Raw genomic sequence first — 17,861 nt, 5'->3', positions numbered from 1 at the left:
AATTTTAGACATTTCTAACCTAATATTTAAAATATGTATCTCTTTAGGTTTGCTGGCAAGCAAAGCAAGGTTTAATTTTTTTTAAGTAGAGACTTTTTTAAAAAGCCACTATACTCCCTTCTTTCTGATTCAAAAAAATTCAGAGATAAGAATTCGATGGGAGTAAAGCTCCCTGTGGTTTGGGCTCTATCACAATTTTTTTTTTTTTTTTTTTTTGAGACAGAGTCTCACTCTGTCACCTAGGGTGGAGTGCAGTGGCATGATCTCGGTTCACTGCAGCCTCTGCCTCCCAGGTCAAGTGATTCTCCTGCCTCAGCCTCCCAGGTAGCTGGGATTACAGGCACCCGTCACCACACCTGGCTAATTTTTGTATTTTTAGTAGAGGCGGGGTTTCGCCATGTTGGCCAGGCTAGTCTTGGACTCCTGACCTCAGGTGATCCGCCTGCCTCGGCCTCCCAAAGTGCCGGGATTACAGGGGTGAGCAACCACACCCAGCCTTCATCACAATTTTTTATGGAAACAGAATACAAAGCAGGAAGCTCTAAGTGTCCAGATTCAAGTTTTCATGTTGGTGACTTCTTTAAATTTAGTTTTTTTTTTCCGTTTTGTTTTGTTTTTTTGAGACAGAACCTCACTCTGTCGCCCAGGCTGGAGTGCAGTGGCACAATCGCCTCATTGCAGCCTTCATCTTCTGAGTTCAAATGATTCTCGGCCTCAGCCTCCCAAGTAGCTGGGACTACAAGTGTGTACCACTGCGCCCAGCTAATTTTTGTATTTTTAGTAGAAATGGAATTTTGCCATGTTGGCCAGACTGGTCTCAACTCCTGGCCTCAAATGATCCACCTGCCTCAGCCTCCCAACTAAATTTACTTTTAAAATGGGATATTCATATCACCTGAGTATTGTCAGGCTTGCTACTCTTATCTTTGTTTACAAATCACTTATAAGTCAAAGGTATTGTATAAGAACAAAGTGGTATTTTAAATGACAAAAGTGCTTTCATCCTTAGTGCAGCCTTATATAATTGAGCACAGTGATTCTGTCTTTGGACATCTGTAATCCACACAGGTGGATGGTTTTACAGAATTGATGTGTAATTTATGGGGGCTATAGAAACGATTATATTCATATAGCGAAGTCTACATTTAGTATTTGTAGTTCAGAGCTAGGAAAATTCAGTGCAGTCCTTCCTGATCTTGACTCAGGAAATCAGGTAGTTTCAAGAATGATTCCATCTTCTCTAGTTCCACAAATGGAAGGAAGGTATCTGCATAAAAAGATAAGGGGAAGCAGTCAGGAAGCCCATTTTGAATAGTTTCATGAATCCTTTAAATTGTTGCTCACTTCAGTAGAACTCATTAAAGCTATCACAATTTTTATGGCTTACATTAATTTTTTTTCTCTCATTTTCTTTCTCATTCTGTAAAGGAGATGTGGTTATAGGGTTGGAGAAGAATAAAGAAACAGATGATAAATGTTTGTGAATTTTGTACCAATTCTGAAACACCTTCAATATTTAATAGGTTATATTGGGGAGGATATTCCTGTTTTGTTTGTTTTGTTTTGTTTGAGACAGAGTCTTGCACTGTCACCCAGGCTGGAGTGCAGTGGTGCGATCTCTGCTCACTGCAAACTCCACCTCCCAGGTTCAAGTGATTCTCCTGCCTCAGCCTCCAGAATAACTGGGATTACAGGCGCGTGCCACCACGCCCTGCTAAGTTTTTGTATTTTTTTTTTTTAGAGATGGGGTTTCACCCTGTTGGCAAGCTGGTTTTGAACTCCTGACCTCAAGTGATCCGCCCTCCTCAGCCTCTTAAAGTGCTAGAATTAACAGGCGTGAGAGACACCACACCTGGCCAGTATTCCTGTTCCTAATGGAGATTTGATAATTGTACTGTGGGTTATTAGCACATCAAAACAGTGTTTTAGTTAATTAGAACACAAAGCGTTAGTATATTCAGTCTTGTTCTTAAAGTTAATTGTAGCCCATTGAATTTTTCTTTATAAGGTATAATTTTGCTGAACTAAAACTATAATAATGACACCTAAACCTAACATTTGAAAATGTCTTGGTAGGCTCAGTGCTTATTTTTAATGTAAGCATAGCAATGTGCCTTAGTTTTGAGTAGGTGTTCATTACCCCCCTAAAATAGTGGATTTTACTTTTCAGTTTCTTGTGTCTTGAAATTATTGTTTGTAAAAATGTTTCTTTTGATTTTGGAGGGAAAAAAAAATCAAAAAATTTTAGTGCTTCTCTCTACTTGTAGATATAAAACAGATGGAAAAGAAAAGGAGGCCATCCTTGAAGAAGAAGATGACCTCTGGGTTAGAATTCGACATCGACATATCGCAGTTGTGTTAGAGTATGTGAACCCATTTTAATTTTTATTCCATGTTTTTTAGACAGTATGTGATAGTACATTTTGTAACCTTAAAATAGTTCTGTAAAGAATTACATCTTAGAAATTTAAAGAATTCTCTCACAATTTGACAGGGAAATTCCCAAGCTTATGAAGGAAATTTCATCAACAAAGAAAGCAACAGAAGGAAAAGTAAGTCTTACTTAACTTTCCAAATAATAGCGAAGGTGAATTTTAAACTTTGTTTAAAATCTTTATTTTATTTCTTTAACTTTTTATTTTTGGAAAATTCTAACACAGAGGTAGAGAATGAACTCCTTCCTATATACCTATTGCCTAGTTTCAGTAGTTAACAACATTTTGTCTGTCCTGCTGCATTAAAATGTTTTTATTTTATTTTTTGAGACAGAGTCTCACTCTGCCATGTAGGCTGGAGTGCAGTTGCACCATCTCAGCTCACTGCAATCTCCACCTCCCAGGCTCAAGTGATTCTTTTGCCTCAGCCACTCAAGTAACTGGGATAACAGGTGTGCACCACCATACCTGTCTAATTTTTGTATTTAGTAGTGACAGGGTTTCGCCATGTTGGCCAGGCTGGTCTCGAACTCCTGGCCTCAAGTGATCTGCCCACTTTGGTGCTGGGATTACAGGTGTGAGCCACCGTGCCTGGCCGTAAAGTTTATATTCAGGCCATTTAGTCAATTTTATCAATGCATTGTTGGGATTTTATATTGAGATATAATTTATAAGTAAAGCACAGAAATTTTAAATTTACAGTGGATAACTTTTACTTATATATACACTGGAAACCACCACCCAAATCAAGATACAGAATATTTTCATCATTCTAGAATATTCCCTCTTGTCCTTTCCCAGTCAGTACCCATCCTGCCAGAGGTAAACTCTATTCTAATTTTCATCACCATAGATCCTGTTCTTGAACTTCACATAATGAGATTCACCTGTGTTACATATTTCAGTAATTCATTTTTTTCATTCGTGTATAGTAGTAATACTGTTATGTAAATATACAACAATTTGTTCATCTCCTTTTGATGGACATTTAGTTTATTTCCAGTTTGGGGTTATTATGAACAAAGCTGCTGTGGATTTTTTTGTACATGTCATTTGGTGGACGTACACACTCTTTCTCTTTGGTATATTAAGAGTAAAATTGTTGGGTTATAGGGTAGGATTGTGTTTAGCTTTAATAGGTGATGCCAAAAGTTTTGCAAAGTGTTTGAACTGATTTACATCCCCATCAGCAATAATTGAGTGTTCTAGTTGCTCCATATTGTCACTAACACTTGATATATTCTTGTCTTTATCTTCAATTAAAATTTCATTGCATGAGGTGGTATCTTATTGTGGTTTTAATTTCAATTTCTGTAATGTTCTTGTGCATATTTGCCATTTGGATATTCTATTTTGTGAAGTGCCCATTTAAGGTTTTTGGCCCTTTTTTAATTGAGTTGTCTGTTTTTCTTACTGACTTGTAGAAGTTATTTTCTGGATATGAGTCCCATACATGTATTTATGTATGTATATATCTTTTGATGAACAGAAGATTTCAATTTTAATGAAATCTAGTTTATCAGTTTATTTCTTTTATACTTTCTCTGTGTCCTTAGAAGTCTTGGCTTACCCTGAGGTCTTTAATATATTCTTCTGTTTTCTTCAGGAAGAGCATGTAGTTGAATTTTGTTTTTTTATTTAGCCCCAAAATCTTTTAATTAGAATGCTTGTTTAGTTCATATATATTTCATGTAATTATTGATGTGGTTAAATTTATATCTAGTATCTTATTTGTTTTCTCTTCATCTTTTATATTCTATTTTCCTTCTTTATCAAGTCTTTTTTTTAAATAAATTCCATTTCATCTCCAATATAAACATTTGTGTTTTGCCTTTTAGTCCTTCCTTTAATTATTATACTGGAAATTTAAAAATTTATTCTTACCCTAGTTTAACAGTATAATTTTGTCATGTCCTGAATTTCAGGAATCTTATAGTAGTTTAACTTCATTTATCCCCTTTTTCTTTTATGCTGTTGTTTCCTGTATTTTACTTCAACATACGTTATAAACTCAAAATATTATTTTGTTTAGAAAAAAAAACCGAAAATAAAAATAAGATGTTACTTTGTTATAAACACTCAGTAGGCTTTTATTATTACCCACCTATTTATACACGCTGGTGCTGTTTATTTCTTACTGCTCTTCAGTTTTTCCAGCTGGGTTAGATTGAATTCTCCCAGCTTTCTTTTTGTGTGAGGACATCTTTGTTTTGCAGTTTTTTTCTGAGATACTTTGCTGGATTTAGAATTCATAGTTGGTATTTTTTTTCCTTTCAGCAATTTTAAGCTTTCAATACATCACCTTCTGGCTACTGTAATTTCTGCTGAAAAAGGCAGCTGTTAAGTATTGTTTTCCTGAAGATATACTGTGTTTATTAATATTTTTTCTGTGTCTTTGATTTTTAGCAATTTGACCATGATATGCCTTACTATAATGTGGTTTGCTTGCTATTTGTCCTCCATGGGGTTTGCTGAGCTTCTTGAGTCACTGGGTTGATAACTTTCATTAAGTTTGTAAAATTCTTGGTCATTATCTCCTCAGATCTTCATTTTGTCCCATTCTCTCTCTCCTCTCTTTCTGGGACCCCAGTCAACATGTTTTTTGGATCTCTTGACTGTATTCTATATCTCTTACATTCTGTTATCTTTTTTTTTTTTTTTTTTTTTTTACCTCTCCACATTGCAATTGAATGTTCTCTATTAACCTGACTTTGAGTCGCCTACTTCTGTCTTCTTTTGTATTCAGTCTGCTGTTAAACCCATTCATTGTATCCTTTTGAAAACTGAGGTATAAAGTAAAATTTTCCCTTTATAGAATACAGTTCTGAGTTTTGACAAATGCACACTCTCATATAACCACTACCACAATCAAGATATAGAATTAATGTCATCACCCCCCAAAATATCCTCATGCCCCTTTGCAGATAACCCCTTAACTCAGTTACCATCCCCTGACAACTACTAAGCTATCTTCTGACCCTGTAGTTTTGCCGTTTCCAGATTGTCCAATGAATGGAATAATACACTATGGCTCTTTTCATTTAGCATAATGCATTTGAGATTCACTCATGTTGCATGCAAGAGGAGTTTCATTAGTTTTTATTGCTGAGTAGTATTCCATCATATGGGTGCACCACAATTTGCTTATCAATTTACCAGTTTCAGAACATCTTAGTTTTTCCAAATTGTTGGCAATTATGAATCAAGCTACTATAAACATTCACCTTCTTCATATCAGACATTCATGTCTATGAACAGATGTTATGTGCTTGGGAGGATACTTAAGAGTGGGATTGCATAATCAATAATAAATGTATGTTTAAGTTTGTAAGAAAATTTCAAACTATTTTTCCAAGGTGGCTGTACTATTTTCCAGTCCCACTAGCAATGTATGAAAGTCATTCATTGTACTTTTAACTTAAAGTCTTATATTTAACTCTAGGACATTCATTGGATTTTTAGAAAATAAATTCTAATTCTCTGTTAAAATACTCCATGTTTTGATCCATGTGGTCCATCTTTTCCTCTGTTTCCACTTTAACATAAATATGTTATTTTGAAGTCTCTTTCTGCCAACTCCATCTTAGGTCTACTTTTTGTGAGTTTCTTTGTTTTTACATTTTGAGGTGTTCTTTTCTTAGCTTTTTTATTGGTTCATAATAACTGTACATATTTATGAGGCATATAATATGTTTATACATGCATACAGTGTGTAATGATCAAATCAGTGTGTTTAGAATACCCATCACCTTGAACATTTATTATTTCTTTGTGTTGGGGACATTTCCAATCTTTTCCTCTAGCTATTTTGAAATACATAATATATTGTTAACTATAGTCACCATTGTGATATCAAACACTAGAACTTATTCTTTATCTTGGGTCTACTTTTATTGACTGTTTTATCACTTGAGTATCAGTCACTTTCCTGTTTCACCTATTAATGTTTTATTGTGCTAGACGTAGTGGATGATACATTGCAGAGGTTCTAGATGATGCTCTCTCTACAGAGAATGTTGAGTTTTGTTCTGGCAGGCAGTTAAGTTGCTGAGGAATAATTGTGATTCTGTTGTAACTTCATGTTAGACAATGTTATGGTAAATTTATTTTGCTTTTGCACTGAGTCCTAAGGCATAGTCCCAGGACTGAATGTCTAGGATGTTCACTTAGGTCTCTTTACTTTGTCTTGATCAGGGGATGCTAGTATATTCTTAGCACTAGGACCCCTCTGAGATTTCTGTCCAACATTTAGCCACCCATAAGTTGTTCTTTACTATACCTTTGAGGGTTATGCCCTGTACATGTGCAGCTTAGGGGTTCAAGGATAATCTCTCTACCCATTTTTGGGTTATGTTCTGTCTAGCTCCTTTCTCTTTAGCACCCTGCTTTCCAGAATCTACCTCACAGCCCCAAGCTCTTATCTCCCTTTTTTTTGTTTGCACTCAGAGAGATAATTGTTCTCTATTTGAACTGTATTTCCTTTCAGTGGTGTTTGGAAAACATCTTTAGAGGAAAGGCAGGGTGAGTGTAGGGATCACCTTTGGTGCTTTCCTTCACTCAGCTGTCTCAGCTGTGAGCTGTTTTTATCTATTACTTGAAAGCTTTTGTTTTATTTATTTGTCCAATCTTATTTATTTATGGAGGGAGAGTAATGTTGATATCAGCTGTGTTATTGTGAGTGAAACTGGAAGCCTCCTAAATTCTTCTTTAAAAAAATTGTCAAATAATCAGTAAATTAACTAGATTTGATAATTTGTAAAACTCTAGGATTTCAAAGTTGTAATATGGAATAACTGAATCATAGGTTTGCCTTCAAAAATGTTTGATTTTTCCTAGACATCACTTAGTGCTCTTACCCAGCTGATGAAAAAGATGCCCCATTTCCGAAAACAGATTACTAAGGTAAGCAGTATTATATATGAGATACCTAATTAGTTTTAGTTTATATTCAGTTTATATTTAGTTTATATTCAGCTCTGTAGTTCGGTTTAGCAGTGGGTTTCATGGAATACTTGGTATTAGTTGTACTCTAAAACCTTACTATATAGGTCTGAGAAATACCCCATATATCTAAGCTTCTTCATAACTTCTCTACATATATAACCTAGATTTATCTGAATCCAGCTTAAACTTGTCTATATCTTTGTCTTGAATAGCCTAACAGAGTAATATTTATCAACCTTATAAGAAATTCAGCAGTAGATTGACTAGTGGATGTTATTCTACATGTTTCTTTAAAGTAATAGTTACATATTAGTAGATTTAAGAGCATTTAAGCTGTTTAGTCAGGTAAACTATTTTTTTGCTCCTTACAAATACTATCAGAATAATCTTAACATTTTTGTCATGTTGCACCCTAGTCAACCAATGATTTTTGTGTGTGTTAAAATACTTGAAACATTTAGAAAGATAAAGAGAATATGAACTTGAAGAACTTCTGGGTATTTTTCTCACTTTCTCTCAAACTCAACACAAATTCAACAATTCAACACTTCCATCCCATTTATGCTGTCTGTTGATTGCCCCCTGTTGTATTAGTCTCTTCTGACATTGCTATAAGGAAATATCCAAGACTGGCTAATTTATAAAGGAAAGAAGTCTAACTGACTCACAGTTCCACATGGCTGAGAAGGCCTCAGGAAACTTACAATCATGGCGGAAAGCAAAGGGGAAGCCAGGCATCTTCTTTACAAAGCCACAGGAGGGAGAAGTACATGCAGGGCACATGCCAGATGCTTATAAAACCATCTGATCTCATGAGAACTCACTCACTATTATGAGAACAGCATGGAGGAAATCACTCCCATCATCCCATGATCCAAACACTTCCCATCAGGTCCTTCCCACGACACATGGGGATTATGGGAACTACAATTCAAGATGAGATTTGGGTGGGGAAACAGCCAAACCATATCACCTGTAGATCACATTCTCATTTGCTTCCTGTCTTGAGCTGTTCCCTTGCTTACATGTTACCTTCTTTCACCTCAGCCCATACTTTCTTTCAGGCCTGTCTCAAAAGTTTAATATTACCAGTTGCACAAAAGTCATTAAAATCCTTTAAATGATTGATTTCTTCTGTTTTTCAGCAAGTTGTCCATCTTAACTTAGCAGAAGATTGCATGAATAAGTTCAAGCTTAATATAGAAAAGCTCTGCAAAACCGAACAGGTATGTGCAGAGTCAGAAATGCCTCTGTTCATAATAAATTTCTAGGATAAACTTTGTAAGTTAAAACCTAACTTTTTGCTTGATACAGTGGTTGGTTTTTACAGAATCACAGACTCTCTCTTATCAGGGGAACCACCTAGGCAGTATTTAGTATGTCATTCCCCACTAATATTAACAAGTAGCTGTAGAGTATCTTAGTAAACAGTCCCTCATATTATATATTTTTTATTTAATGGAATGATTTAAATTTTGGGAGCATGATTTCAGGGTAGCATTGTTGGCAGGACTTTCTCAGTACAGCATTTAGTGTAGCAGCCTGCAGAGCTCATTTTACAAGGGGCCTTTTCTATCATGCCTCAACTGTTTAGAACATTGCCCCTATTAGAATACAGGCTGCATGTAATTTTAAATATTCTAATAGCCATATTAACAAAGGTAAAAATTTAAAAGTGCAATTAATTTTACTAATAAGTTGGGTGCAGTGGTGTGTGCTTATAGTCCCAGCTCTTCAGGAGGCTGAGGTGGGAGGATTGCTTGAACCCAGGAGTTTGAGGGCAGCCTGGGCAAGACCCTGTCTCTTAAAAAAAAAAAACTTTGACAACCTGATGTATTCAAAATATTATTTCAACATATAATCAGTATAAAAAGTTATTAATTAGATAATTTTGCATTATATTACTTCAAGTCTTCCGGTGTTTTGTACCTACAGCACATCTTAATTCAGACTGATCCCATTTCAAGTGCTCAGTAGTCATATGTGGCTAGTGTCCACTGTACTGGATAGCATAGGTTTAGATTAATGATTTTTGTGTTCTCTGATTTATTTTTTGACCTTTTGTATTTTGTACAAACAATAGTTTACAAGGTGATGTTCATATTTTCTTGTGTAATGTCATCAGTGTTCCATTAAAATTTGACAAGATTTAATAATAGATTTTGTTTATTTGTTTTTTGTTTTTTGTTTTTTTGAGACAGAGTTTCGCTCTTGTTGCCCAGGCTAGAGTGCAATGGCCCTATCTCGGCTCACTGCAACCTCCGCCTCCCAGGTTCAAATGATTCTCCTGCCTCAGCCTCTCGAGTAGCTGGGATTACAGGCACCTGACACCACACCCAGCTAATTTTTTGTATTTTTAGTACAGATAGGGTTTCACCATGTTGGCCAGGCTGGTCTCCAACTCCTGACCTCAGGTGATCCGCCTTGGCCTCCCAAAGTGCTGGGATTACAGGCATGAGCCACCGCACCCGGCCAGTAATAGATGTTTTTAACTAAAAAATGAATTTCGATTATAGATCACTGACAGTATTTTATTTTCATTAAGGACCTGGCACTTGGAACTGATGCAGAAGGACAGAAGGTGAAGGATTCCATGCGAGTACTCCTTCCAGTTCTCCTCAACAAAAATCATGATAATTGTGATAAAATAAGAGCAATTCTACTTTATATCTTCAGTATTAATGGTAATGGATATAATCACTTTTTAATGAGTGTTTTACTATTGATCATAAAAGAATCTTTGAAAACTGAAAGACAGTTGCTGAACTTGGTTAAGATAAAAGGGAAAATATGAAATTGAGAGAAGGCTGAAGGAGATATAACTTAACTGTTTTTATTTTAAAAGCTTCATTCATGGGTACTACCTAAAGCCTTGAAATTACTTTGGTAGCAATTATGTGATTGTGCACTCATATTTTTACCTATTTAAGGAACTACGGAAGAAAATTTGGACAGGTTGATCCAGAATGTAAAGATAGAAAATGAGAGTGACATGATTCGTAACTGGAGTTACCTTGGTGTTCCCATTGTTCCCCAAGTAAGAAGTCTTACGTGTGTGTATACTTTATATATGTATGTATGTATGTATAGTTGTTTGTATTAACTGTGTTTTTTTTTATGTGGGTGTTCATGTGGACAGTCTTCTTAAGTTCACTCTATAGATTCTGAATAAATAAGCAATTAAAGATTTTGTTCTCTTTTCCATATGTAATTTGGGCAAATGCAGTTTTCTAGTGAATTTGTATTTTATAGCTTCTGTCATAATTCACTACTTATACTTTTGTCTTTATGATTCATTTATAGCAATTGTCATATTTTAGTTAAACATGTAACCTTTAACTATAATATGACAGAAAATAAGTATATATTTTCTTGATGGAAAAAAATTAGGCTTGCTGGGTATGGTGGCTTACACCTGTAATCCGAACACTTTGGGAGATGCTGAGGCAGGAGGATTGCTTGAGCCCAGGAGTTTGAGACCAGCCTGGGCATCATAGTGAGACCTCGCCTCTACAAAAAACAAAAAAATAGCCAGGTGTGTTGGTGTGTACCTGTAGTCCCAGCTACTCAGGAGGCTGAGGATCTCGCAAGCCCAGGAGGTCAAGGCTGCAGTGAGCCAAAATCATACCACTGTACTCCAGCCCAAAGCGAGACTCTGTCTCTTTAAAAAAAAAAAAAAAAAGGATTCAAAGTCAAATTTGGAAGGACTCTATTTAGAATCTCACTGTTTCCCATGAATTTTTTTTTTTTTTTTTTTTTTGAGAGAGAGGCTCTCTCTGTGACACAGGCTGAAGTGCAGTGGTGTGACCTCGGCTCACTGCAACCTCTGCCTTCCAGGTTCAAGCAATTTTCCTGCCTCAGCTTCCCACCTGGGATTATAGGCACCTGCCATCCGCGCCCAGCTAATTTTTGTATTTTTAGTAGAGACAGGGTTTCACCCTGTTGATCAGGTTGGTCTCGAACTGTATCAGGTGATCTGCCCGCCTCGGCCTCCCAAAGTGCTGGGATTACAGGTGTGAGCCACTGCATCTGGCCCCATCAACTATTTTTTTTTTTTCTTTTCTGAGACGAGTCTCGCTCTGTTGCCCAGGCTGGAGTGCAGTGGCTCGATCTCGGCTTACTGCAAGTTCTGCCTCCCAGGTTCATGCCATTCTCCTGCCTCAGCCTCCCAAGTAGCTGGGACTACAGCCATCAAGTTTTATAATACTTTTATTTTAATAGACATATGTTCTGATATGATTATAAATAAATTTTAGCATTAAAGCACAAAATACTGTTTAGTGGAGTTATGTGACCACACTCAGATTTTTTAAAGTAGACATCTCCACTCTTAGTTTTAAGTCAAATACAATATAGTATTTACCGGTAAATTAAATATCTTTGTTAGGAAACATAAGAGTATTATATTTGAATAGAATTACTGGTTTTTAATTTTTTCCTCTTATTGTATTAGTCTCAACAAGGAAAACCATTAAGAAAGGATCGGTCTGCAGAAGAAACTTTTCAGCTCTCTCGATGGACACCTTTTATCAAAGATATTATGGAGGTAAAAATCATTAAATTCTTTTTTTCTACCTGAGTGCCCTCTTTAGAGTATTCTTTACTTTTTGTAGTTTGTGTCGGTCTGAGTATATGTATTGGGCAGGAAGTTTCTGCAGTGGTTGGAGGCTTTACAAAAAAGCCTGTATCTGGGGTCAAGGGAGGAGAGGAAACCTGAAGATTCTTTTTTTTTTTTTTTGAGACGGAGTCTCACTCTGTCACTCAGCCTGGAGTGCAGTGGCACAGTCTTGGCTCACTGCAACCTCCGCCTCCTAGGTTCAAGCAATTCTCTTGCCTCAGCCTCCCAAGTAGCTGGGACTACAGGCACACGCCACCACACCTGACTAATTTTTGGATTTTTAGTGGAGACAGGGTTTCACTATGTTGGCCAGGCTGATCTTGTACTCCTGACCTCATGATCTGCCCACCTTGGGCTCCCAAAGTGCTGGGATTACAGGTGAGTCACTGCGCCCAGCTGAAGATTCTTTTCTTAAAGACCTCAGACAAACTCACACCACTGACTGCTTCAAAATAAATAAAAATAAACACATATATGCTTTATGAAAAATACTGCTTTGTTTTAAATAACTGTATGTGGCGTAAATATAATTTACTTGAATGAAAGTTCAACAAAATAACATTTGTATGTGGACCACTATTAGAAAGTGTTAGATGCCAATATTCTTGGAAATATATTTGGATTAAAATGTAAACTTTATTATAGTTTGCTGTTAGATGAATCATGCCTTTAATACTGTTTATGCTTAGAGAACATTATTCAATTACAGGAAATTACAAAATGAGCTAATTTTAAAATTACTTTATGAGCTTAATAAAATTATGACACTTATTCTTCGGTCATGATCATATAGTTTTTATTCCCCTTTTCCTTTGACTTAAACCAGTTTATACTTTCTTTTGGGAGCCAATTTGGTACAGTGCATAACTATGATTTCTCTGTTTTGCTTGGCTAATTTTATGTCATCACACATGCTTAAACATATATGAAAAATCTAAAGAATTTAGACTTTGTTTTCTGTAACATAAGGTTTTTTTTTTTTCTTTCTCACAAGGATGATGTAGAACTAAGTAGTTTCTTATGGCTAGTTTCTTTTTGTTTGTTTGTTTGTTTTGTTTTGTTTTTTTAACATATTCCTGATCAGTTTACCATGGCTAGTATTTGTAAAATAAGAAATGACTTTCTTGAACCCCTTAACAAGGATTTGCATGTTAAATTCAGAAAATACACATTTGGATCCATGACAATCTTAGGCCTTTAGAATTTCTCCTGAAACTTGATTTCCTCCCTTCTTGCAGTCTTACTGAAATGTTCTTGGACTACTGAGTACTTTGTGCCCAATCCATGTGCCCACTTGTTAATACTACTTGTACTACCATGCTGTAAAGCAGTGGTCTCCATACTTTTCAGTTCATGCATACCTAACCATAAAGAAATGTGAGCATGAACCTATTGATTTATAAGTTAAGCATTACTGTAATAAAATATAATCTATGTCTACAGTATATTTATATACATATATATAATCGTAAAATCTAACACTGATAAAAGGGAAAATTTTAATAAAATGAAAAGGAAAACTTCCCATATCCCATTGGATTGTCTTGAGTACCCCTAGGCCATAGCAGTAGTAGCTATGAAGGGCAAAGCTTTAGAAGTGTGTCAGGACTGGAATAATGATTAGAAACCCTTGGCACCATAGAACTAAAAGCTCTGATAAGGTGCCTGAAATCCTTGTAACAGCATGGGGACCCTCCAAATGAAGAAAGGGAGTCATGCAGCAAATATTGCTTTAATCGGTAAATGATTTCACTAATTTTGAAGCAAATAAGATTTGCGAGTTTCAAAGAAAAGGCTAATCTTATACTAAATATGTCTAAGGTTCCTCAATTGCAAATGCAAGTTTTGACCTTTATGCCAAACAAAGTCCTGCAATTTACAATTTTATTGATGGAATTAACTCTTTCCTTCCCTAGGATGCTATTGATAATAGATTAGATTCAAAAGAATGGCCATATTGTTCCCAGTGTCCAGCAGTATGGAATGGTTCAGGAGCTGTAAGGTAAAATCTATAAGTGAAAATCAATGAAATTTTCATTCTACAGACTAATAATTTAAAATGGTACACAGATAACTCATGTTTGGCAACTTTCTTTCAAGTATACAATCCTGTATTTTTTTTAATTGTTTTAAATGAATCCAGATAAGCAATATGAAAATGTACTTTATGTACTTTATTATAAAAAATATTTTCATGAAACAGTAAGTATTTCCTTCCCCACCTCCTCTTCCTTCACATAGCAGAGACCTTAATCCTTTTTGATAACTATTTTTGTGTTGAGGTACTTTAAACATTTAGAAAGATAGAGAATGTTACAATGCATACCCTTATGCCCAGTGCCCAGTTTATTAACTAAATCATTATAAGTATAATTCAAGCTTCCTGTATATCACACTCTGGTTTTATTATTCTCCCTTTATTTTCTGTCCTGAATTTGGTGTTTATTGCCTGTATGTCTTTATACTTTTTCTACATATGTTTGTATCCTAAACAGTGTCTTGAGTTATATCTTGCAGGATTTTCTCTTGATCTTTGGCTTTCAGCCGTTTAACTGTGTTGTGTCTAGGTGTAGTTCTCTGTGTTTATTCTACCTGAGGATTGTTGAGATTCTTAAATATGCAAGTTAATAATTTTCATCAAATTTGGGAAGTTTTCAGGCATTATTTTTTTCAAATTTTTTTCTTCCCCTTTGTCTCTCCTCTCCTTCCTCTCCTTCTGAAACTCCTGTTACACACAAGTTGGAGGGTTTAACATTGTCCTGTGAGTTACTGAGGCTCTCTTTTCTTTCATCTTTTTAAAATTTGTTATTGTACTTTTCACATGTAGAATTTCCATTTGATTTTTTTTATTTCCATTTCTGACTGTTGAGATTCCCTGTTAACTTGTTAGCATATTTTTCTTTTTAATTCTTTGATCATATTTGTAACTGCTTGGAAGTCCCTGAGTCTACTCAGGATTAATTCCTATTGAATGTCTTTTTTTTCCCCGAAGTATGAGTCACACATTCCTGTTTCTTTGTATACTAATTTTTGGTTGAAAATTGGACCTTTTCGATAATGTATTATAGCAACTCCAAATTGTTTTAGTAATTTGTGTGGACTTAAACTATGGAATCTTTCTCTCTTGCTCTCTTGTAGCCACTGATGTCCTTGTTGAGTTTTTAAAATTTTAATTTTTTGTCTTAGCTTCTAGTGGTTGCCCCTATGTCTGTGTAGTTTAGAGGTCAATCAGTTATCTGTTCAGACACTTCAAGCCTGTTTGGCTTCCATCCTCTACTGATCAAGCTGAGTGTGGGGTTAGGGGTTGCATTCCAAAATAGGCAGTTCTTAAGTCTCCTTCCCTTTTTTTAATTTTTTTTTTTTTTTTTTTTTTTTTTTAAATAGAGGCAGGGTCTTTCTCTGTTGCCCACACTGGAGTGAAGGAGTGTAGGGGCATGATCGTAGCTTATTATAAACTCAAACTCATGGGCTCAGGTGAGCCTCCCACCTCAGCCTCCCAGGCAGCTAGGGTTCTAGATATGTGCCACCACACCCAGCTAATTTTTTAAATGTCTTGTAGAGGCAGGGTCTCACTGTGTTGCCCAGGCTGGTCTTGAACTCCTGGGCTCAAGCGATCTTCCTGCCTCAGCCTCCCAAAGCACTGGGATTACAGACATGAAACACCGCACCCAGCCCTTTTTTCCCTCGTTTTTTTTCCTGGACTTTCTCAGGTTTTCCCCACACATGCATAGTTTAGCAGTCCATTAATAATGTGCAGAGAGCTTATCTTTGGCTTCTTTACTTCTGGGATTTCCTTATTAAATTTGTACCTGGCCAGGCAAAGTAGCTCATGTCTGTAATCCCAGCACTTTGGGAGGCCAAGGCGGGCGGATCACTTGAGGTCAGGAGTTCAAGACCAGCCTGACCAACATGGTGAAACCCCATCTCTACTAAAAATACAAAAATTAGCCGGACATGGTGGCACACTCCTGTAATCCCAGCTACTCAGGAGGCTGAGGCAGGAGAATCGCTTGAACCTGGGAGGCAGAGGTTGCAGTAAGCAAGATCACGACACTGCACTCCAGCCCAAGTGACAGAGTGAAACTCCGCCTCAAATTATTTATTTATTTGTTTGTTTGTTTGTTTGTTCCTGATTGGCTGCCCATCCTAAGTTGAGACCACACCTAGCAAAGTTGCAGGATTTTGTACTCGCCTCACTGTCCCACCTTGAATCAAGTCTTCCACCAATTTTGCAGTAAAGCTATAATTTTTCTCTGACTGAGCTGGGAGAGCAGTGAGGGTTAGATGCAGCCCAGGATAGAAGGTTACATATTCACCACCACCATTCTTACCAGATACGTTAGCAGATATTCAAGATTAAATGCTTCTCAATTTGTTGTCTACCTATGGTTTCCAGTTAACCTGAAATGTTTTGTTTTCTTTTGTTTTGTTTTGTTTCCCCCCACAATTTCATACATGTATATACTTGTTTTCTCAGAGGGGAATCTCCTGACCACCTTATTCTGCCATGACCACAAGTGCTCTCTATATTATGTTTTTAAACTTAATGTAGTATCATATTGTGTGTCCTCCTGCAGTCTGCTTTTTTGTTTCCCTCACATTATGTTTGTGAAATTCATTCCAGACTGATACGTGCATAAATTTTCACTGCTAGTTGGTATATAGTTATATGAGTATAGCAATTTATTCATCTCTTTTCCACGTGATAGAAATTTAGGCTCTCTCAAAACTGGCATAATTACAAACAGTATGCAGTGAGCATTCTTGTACTTTTACGTGTATCCGGGTAGGGTGCTTGCCTTGGACTGAGGACTTTTCTTTAGTTTTATTTTTTCCTTTTCTACAAAAGGTTTGGAGATTATGTTATCTATTTATATTCTTGTAGCAGTTTATTACTGCACATATTTGACTCAACAAAGTCTAAGATTAATGAGTATCCCTGCCTTCCTCTTGAACAATACAAGAACCTTAGACCAACTGGATGTAAACCATGCACCCCTTAAATGTTATAATACTTCATTTTTGTTCACTTTGTATCTTTTTTACTCCCCATATTACTAAGCAGCATTATTGGTTTTTTAAAATTCAGTTGTATGTGCATGTGAACCTGTTAAATCGCCCACCACCCCTTTTGTGTGGGCTCAGTTTCTTTCTGAAGTGTATCCTTTCATGTGGGTCTGTTGGTGGTAGTCTTTTTTATTTTTTTCCAAGACAGAGTCTTGCTCTGTTGCCCAGGCTGGAGTGTGGTGGCACCATCTCAGCTTACTACAACCTCTGCCTCCCGGGCGCAAGCAGTTCTCGTGTCTCAACCTCCTGACTAGCTGGGATTACAGGTGTGCACCACCACACCTGGCTGATTTTTCTATTTTTAGTAGAGATGGGGTTTCACCATGTTGACCAAGCTGGTCTCAAATTCCTGACCTTGTGATCCACCCACCTCAGCTCCCAAAGTGCTGGGATTACAGGTGTGTGCCACTGCACCTGGCCAGTGGTGGTAGTCTACAGTTTTGTTCGTTCCTTCATTTGGTCGTTGTTCTTAGCCAGCTATGAATTTCTAAGAGCTGAGGTATGTTCAGTCAACACTTGTAGAAAATATTCTGCTGTTTCCAGGGTTCTACTTTAGCCCTTGGGAAGGTGGAGGGGTCGTGTTTTCTGTCACTCTTGTACCTTGGTGAATAATTAGCCTTTTTTCTCTGGTTGTTTTTCGTCCTTGGTTCTGTGTATTCCCTGTGCTATGTGTATCTGAGGATTTATTTTTGTTTCTTTCTTTGGGATTCATTTGTTTCCTGAATCTGAGGATTTACATCTTTCATAAATTCTTCAAATATTGCCACTTACGTAGTCTTGGTTTTGTTGGAACATCT

The 17,861-nt window shown here is 36.5% G+C and overlaps 1 protein-coding gene across 3 annotated transcripts in view; it reads left to right on the top strand.

Annotated features, from left to right (window-relative positions):
• Positions 1–17,861, top strand: part of STXBP3 (syntaxin binding protein 3) — a 58,308-nt gene that overhangs the window by 35,656 nt on the left and 4,791 nt on the right. For 2 of the 3 annotated variants that reach the window (XM_005542526.5, XM_005542525.5), the window contains exons 10-17: positions 2,268–2,363; positions 2,495–2,552; positions 7,272–7,337; positions 8,525–8,605; positions 9,925–10,063; positions 10,310–10,416; positions 11,833–11,925; positions 13,914–13,999. In XM_005542526.5, coding sequence (XP_005542583.1) covers positions 2,268–2,363; positions 2,495–2,552; positions 7,272–7,337; positions 8,525–8,605; positions 9,925–10,063; positions 10,310–10,416; positions 11,833–11,925; positions 13,914–13,999 — 726 coding nt within the window. The remainder of the gene's footprint in view (positions 1–2,267; positions 2,364–2,494; positions 2,553–7,271; positions 7,338–8,524; positions 8,606–9,924; positions 10,064–10,309; positions 10,417–11,832; positions 11,926–13,913; positions 14,000–17,861) is intronic. The other variant, XR_006690629.3, reaches the window with a different exon arrangement.

The sequence above is a fragment of the Macaca fascicularis genome, chromosome 1, assembly GCF_037993035.2.
Source record: "Macaca fascicularis isolate 582-1 chromosome 1, T2T-MFA8v1.1".
Classification (NCBI taxonomy): Eukaryota; Metazoa; Chordata; class Mammalia; order Primates; family Cercopithecidae; genus Macaca; species Macaca fascicularis.
Note: the sequence above shows the minus strand (reverse complement) of the source record. Positions and strands in the feature narration are given on the sequence as shown.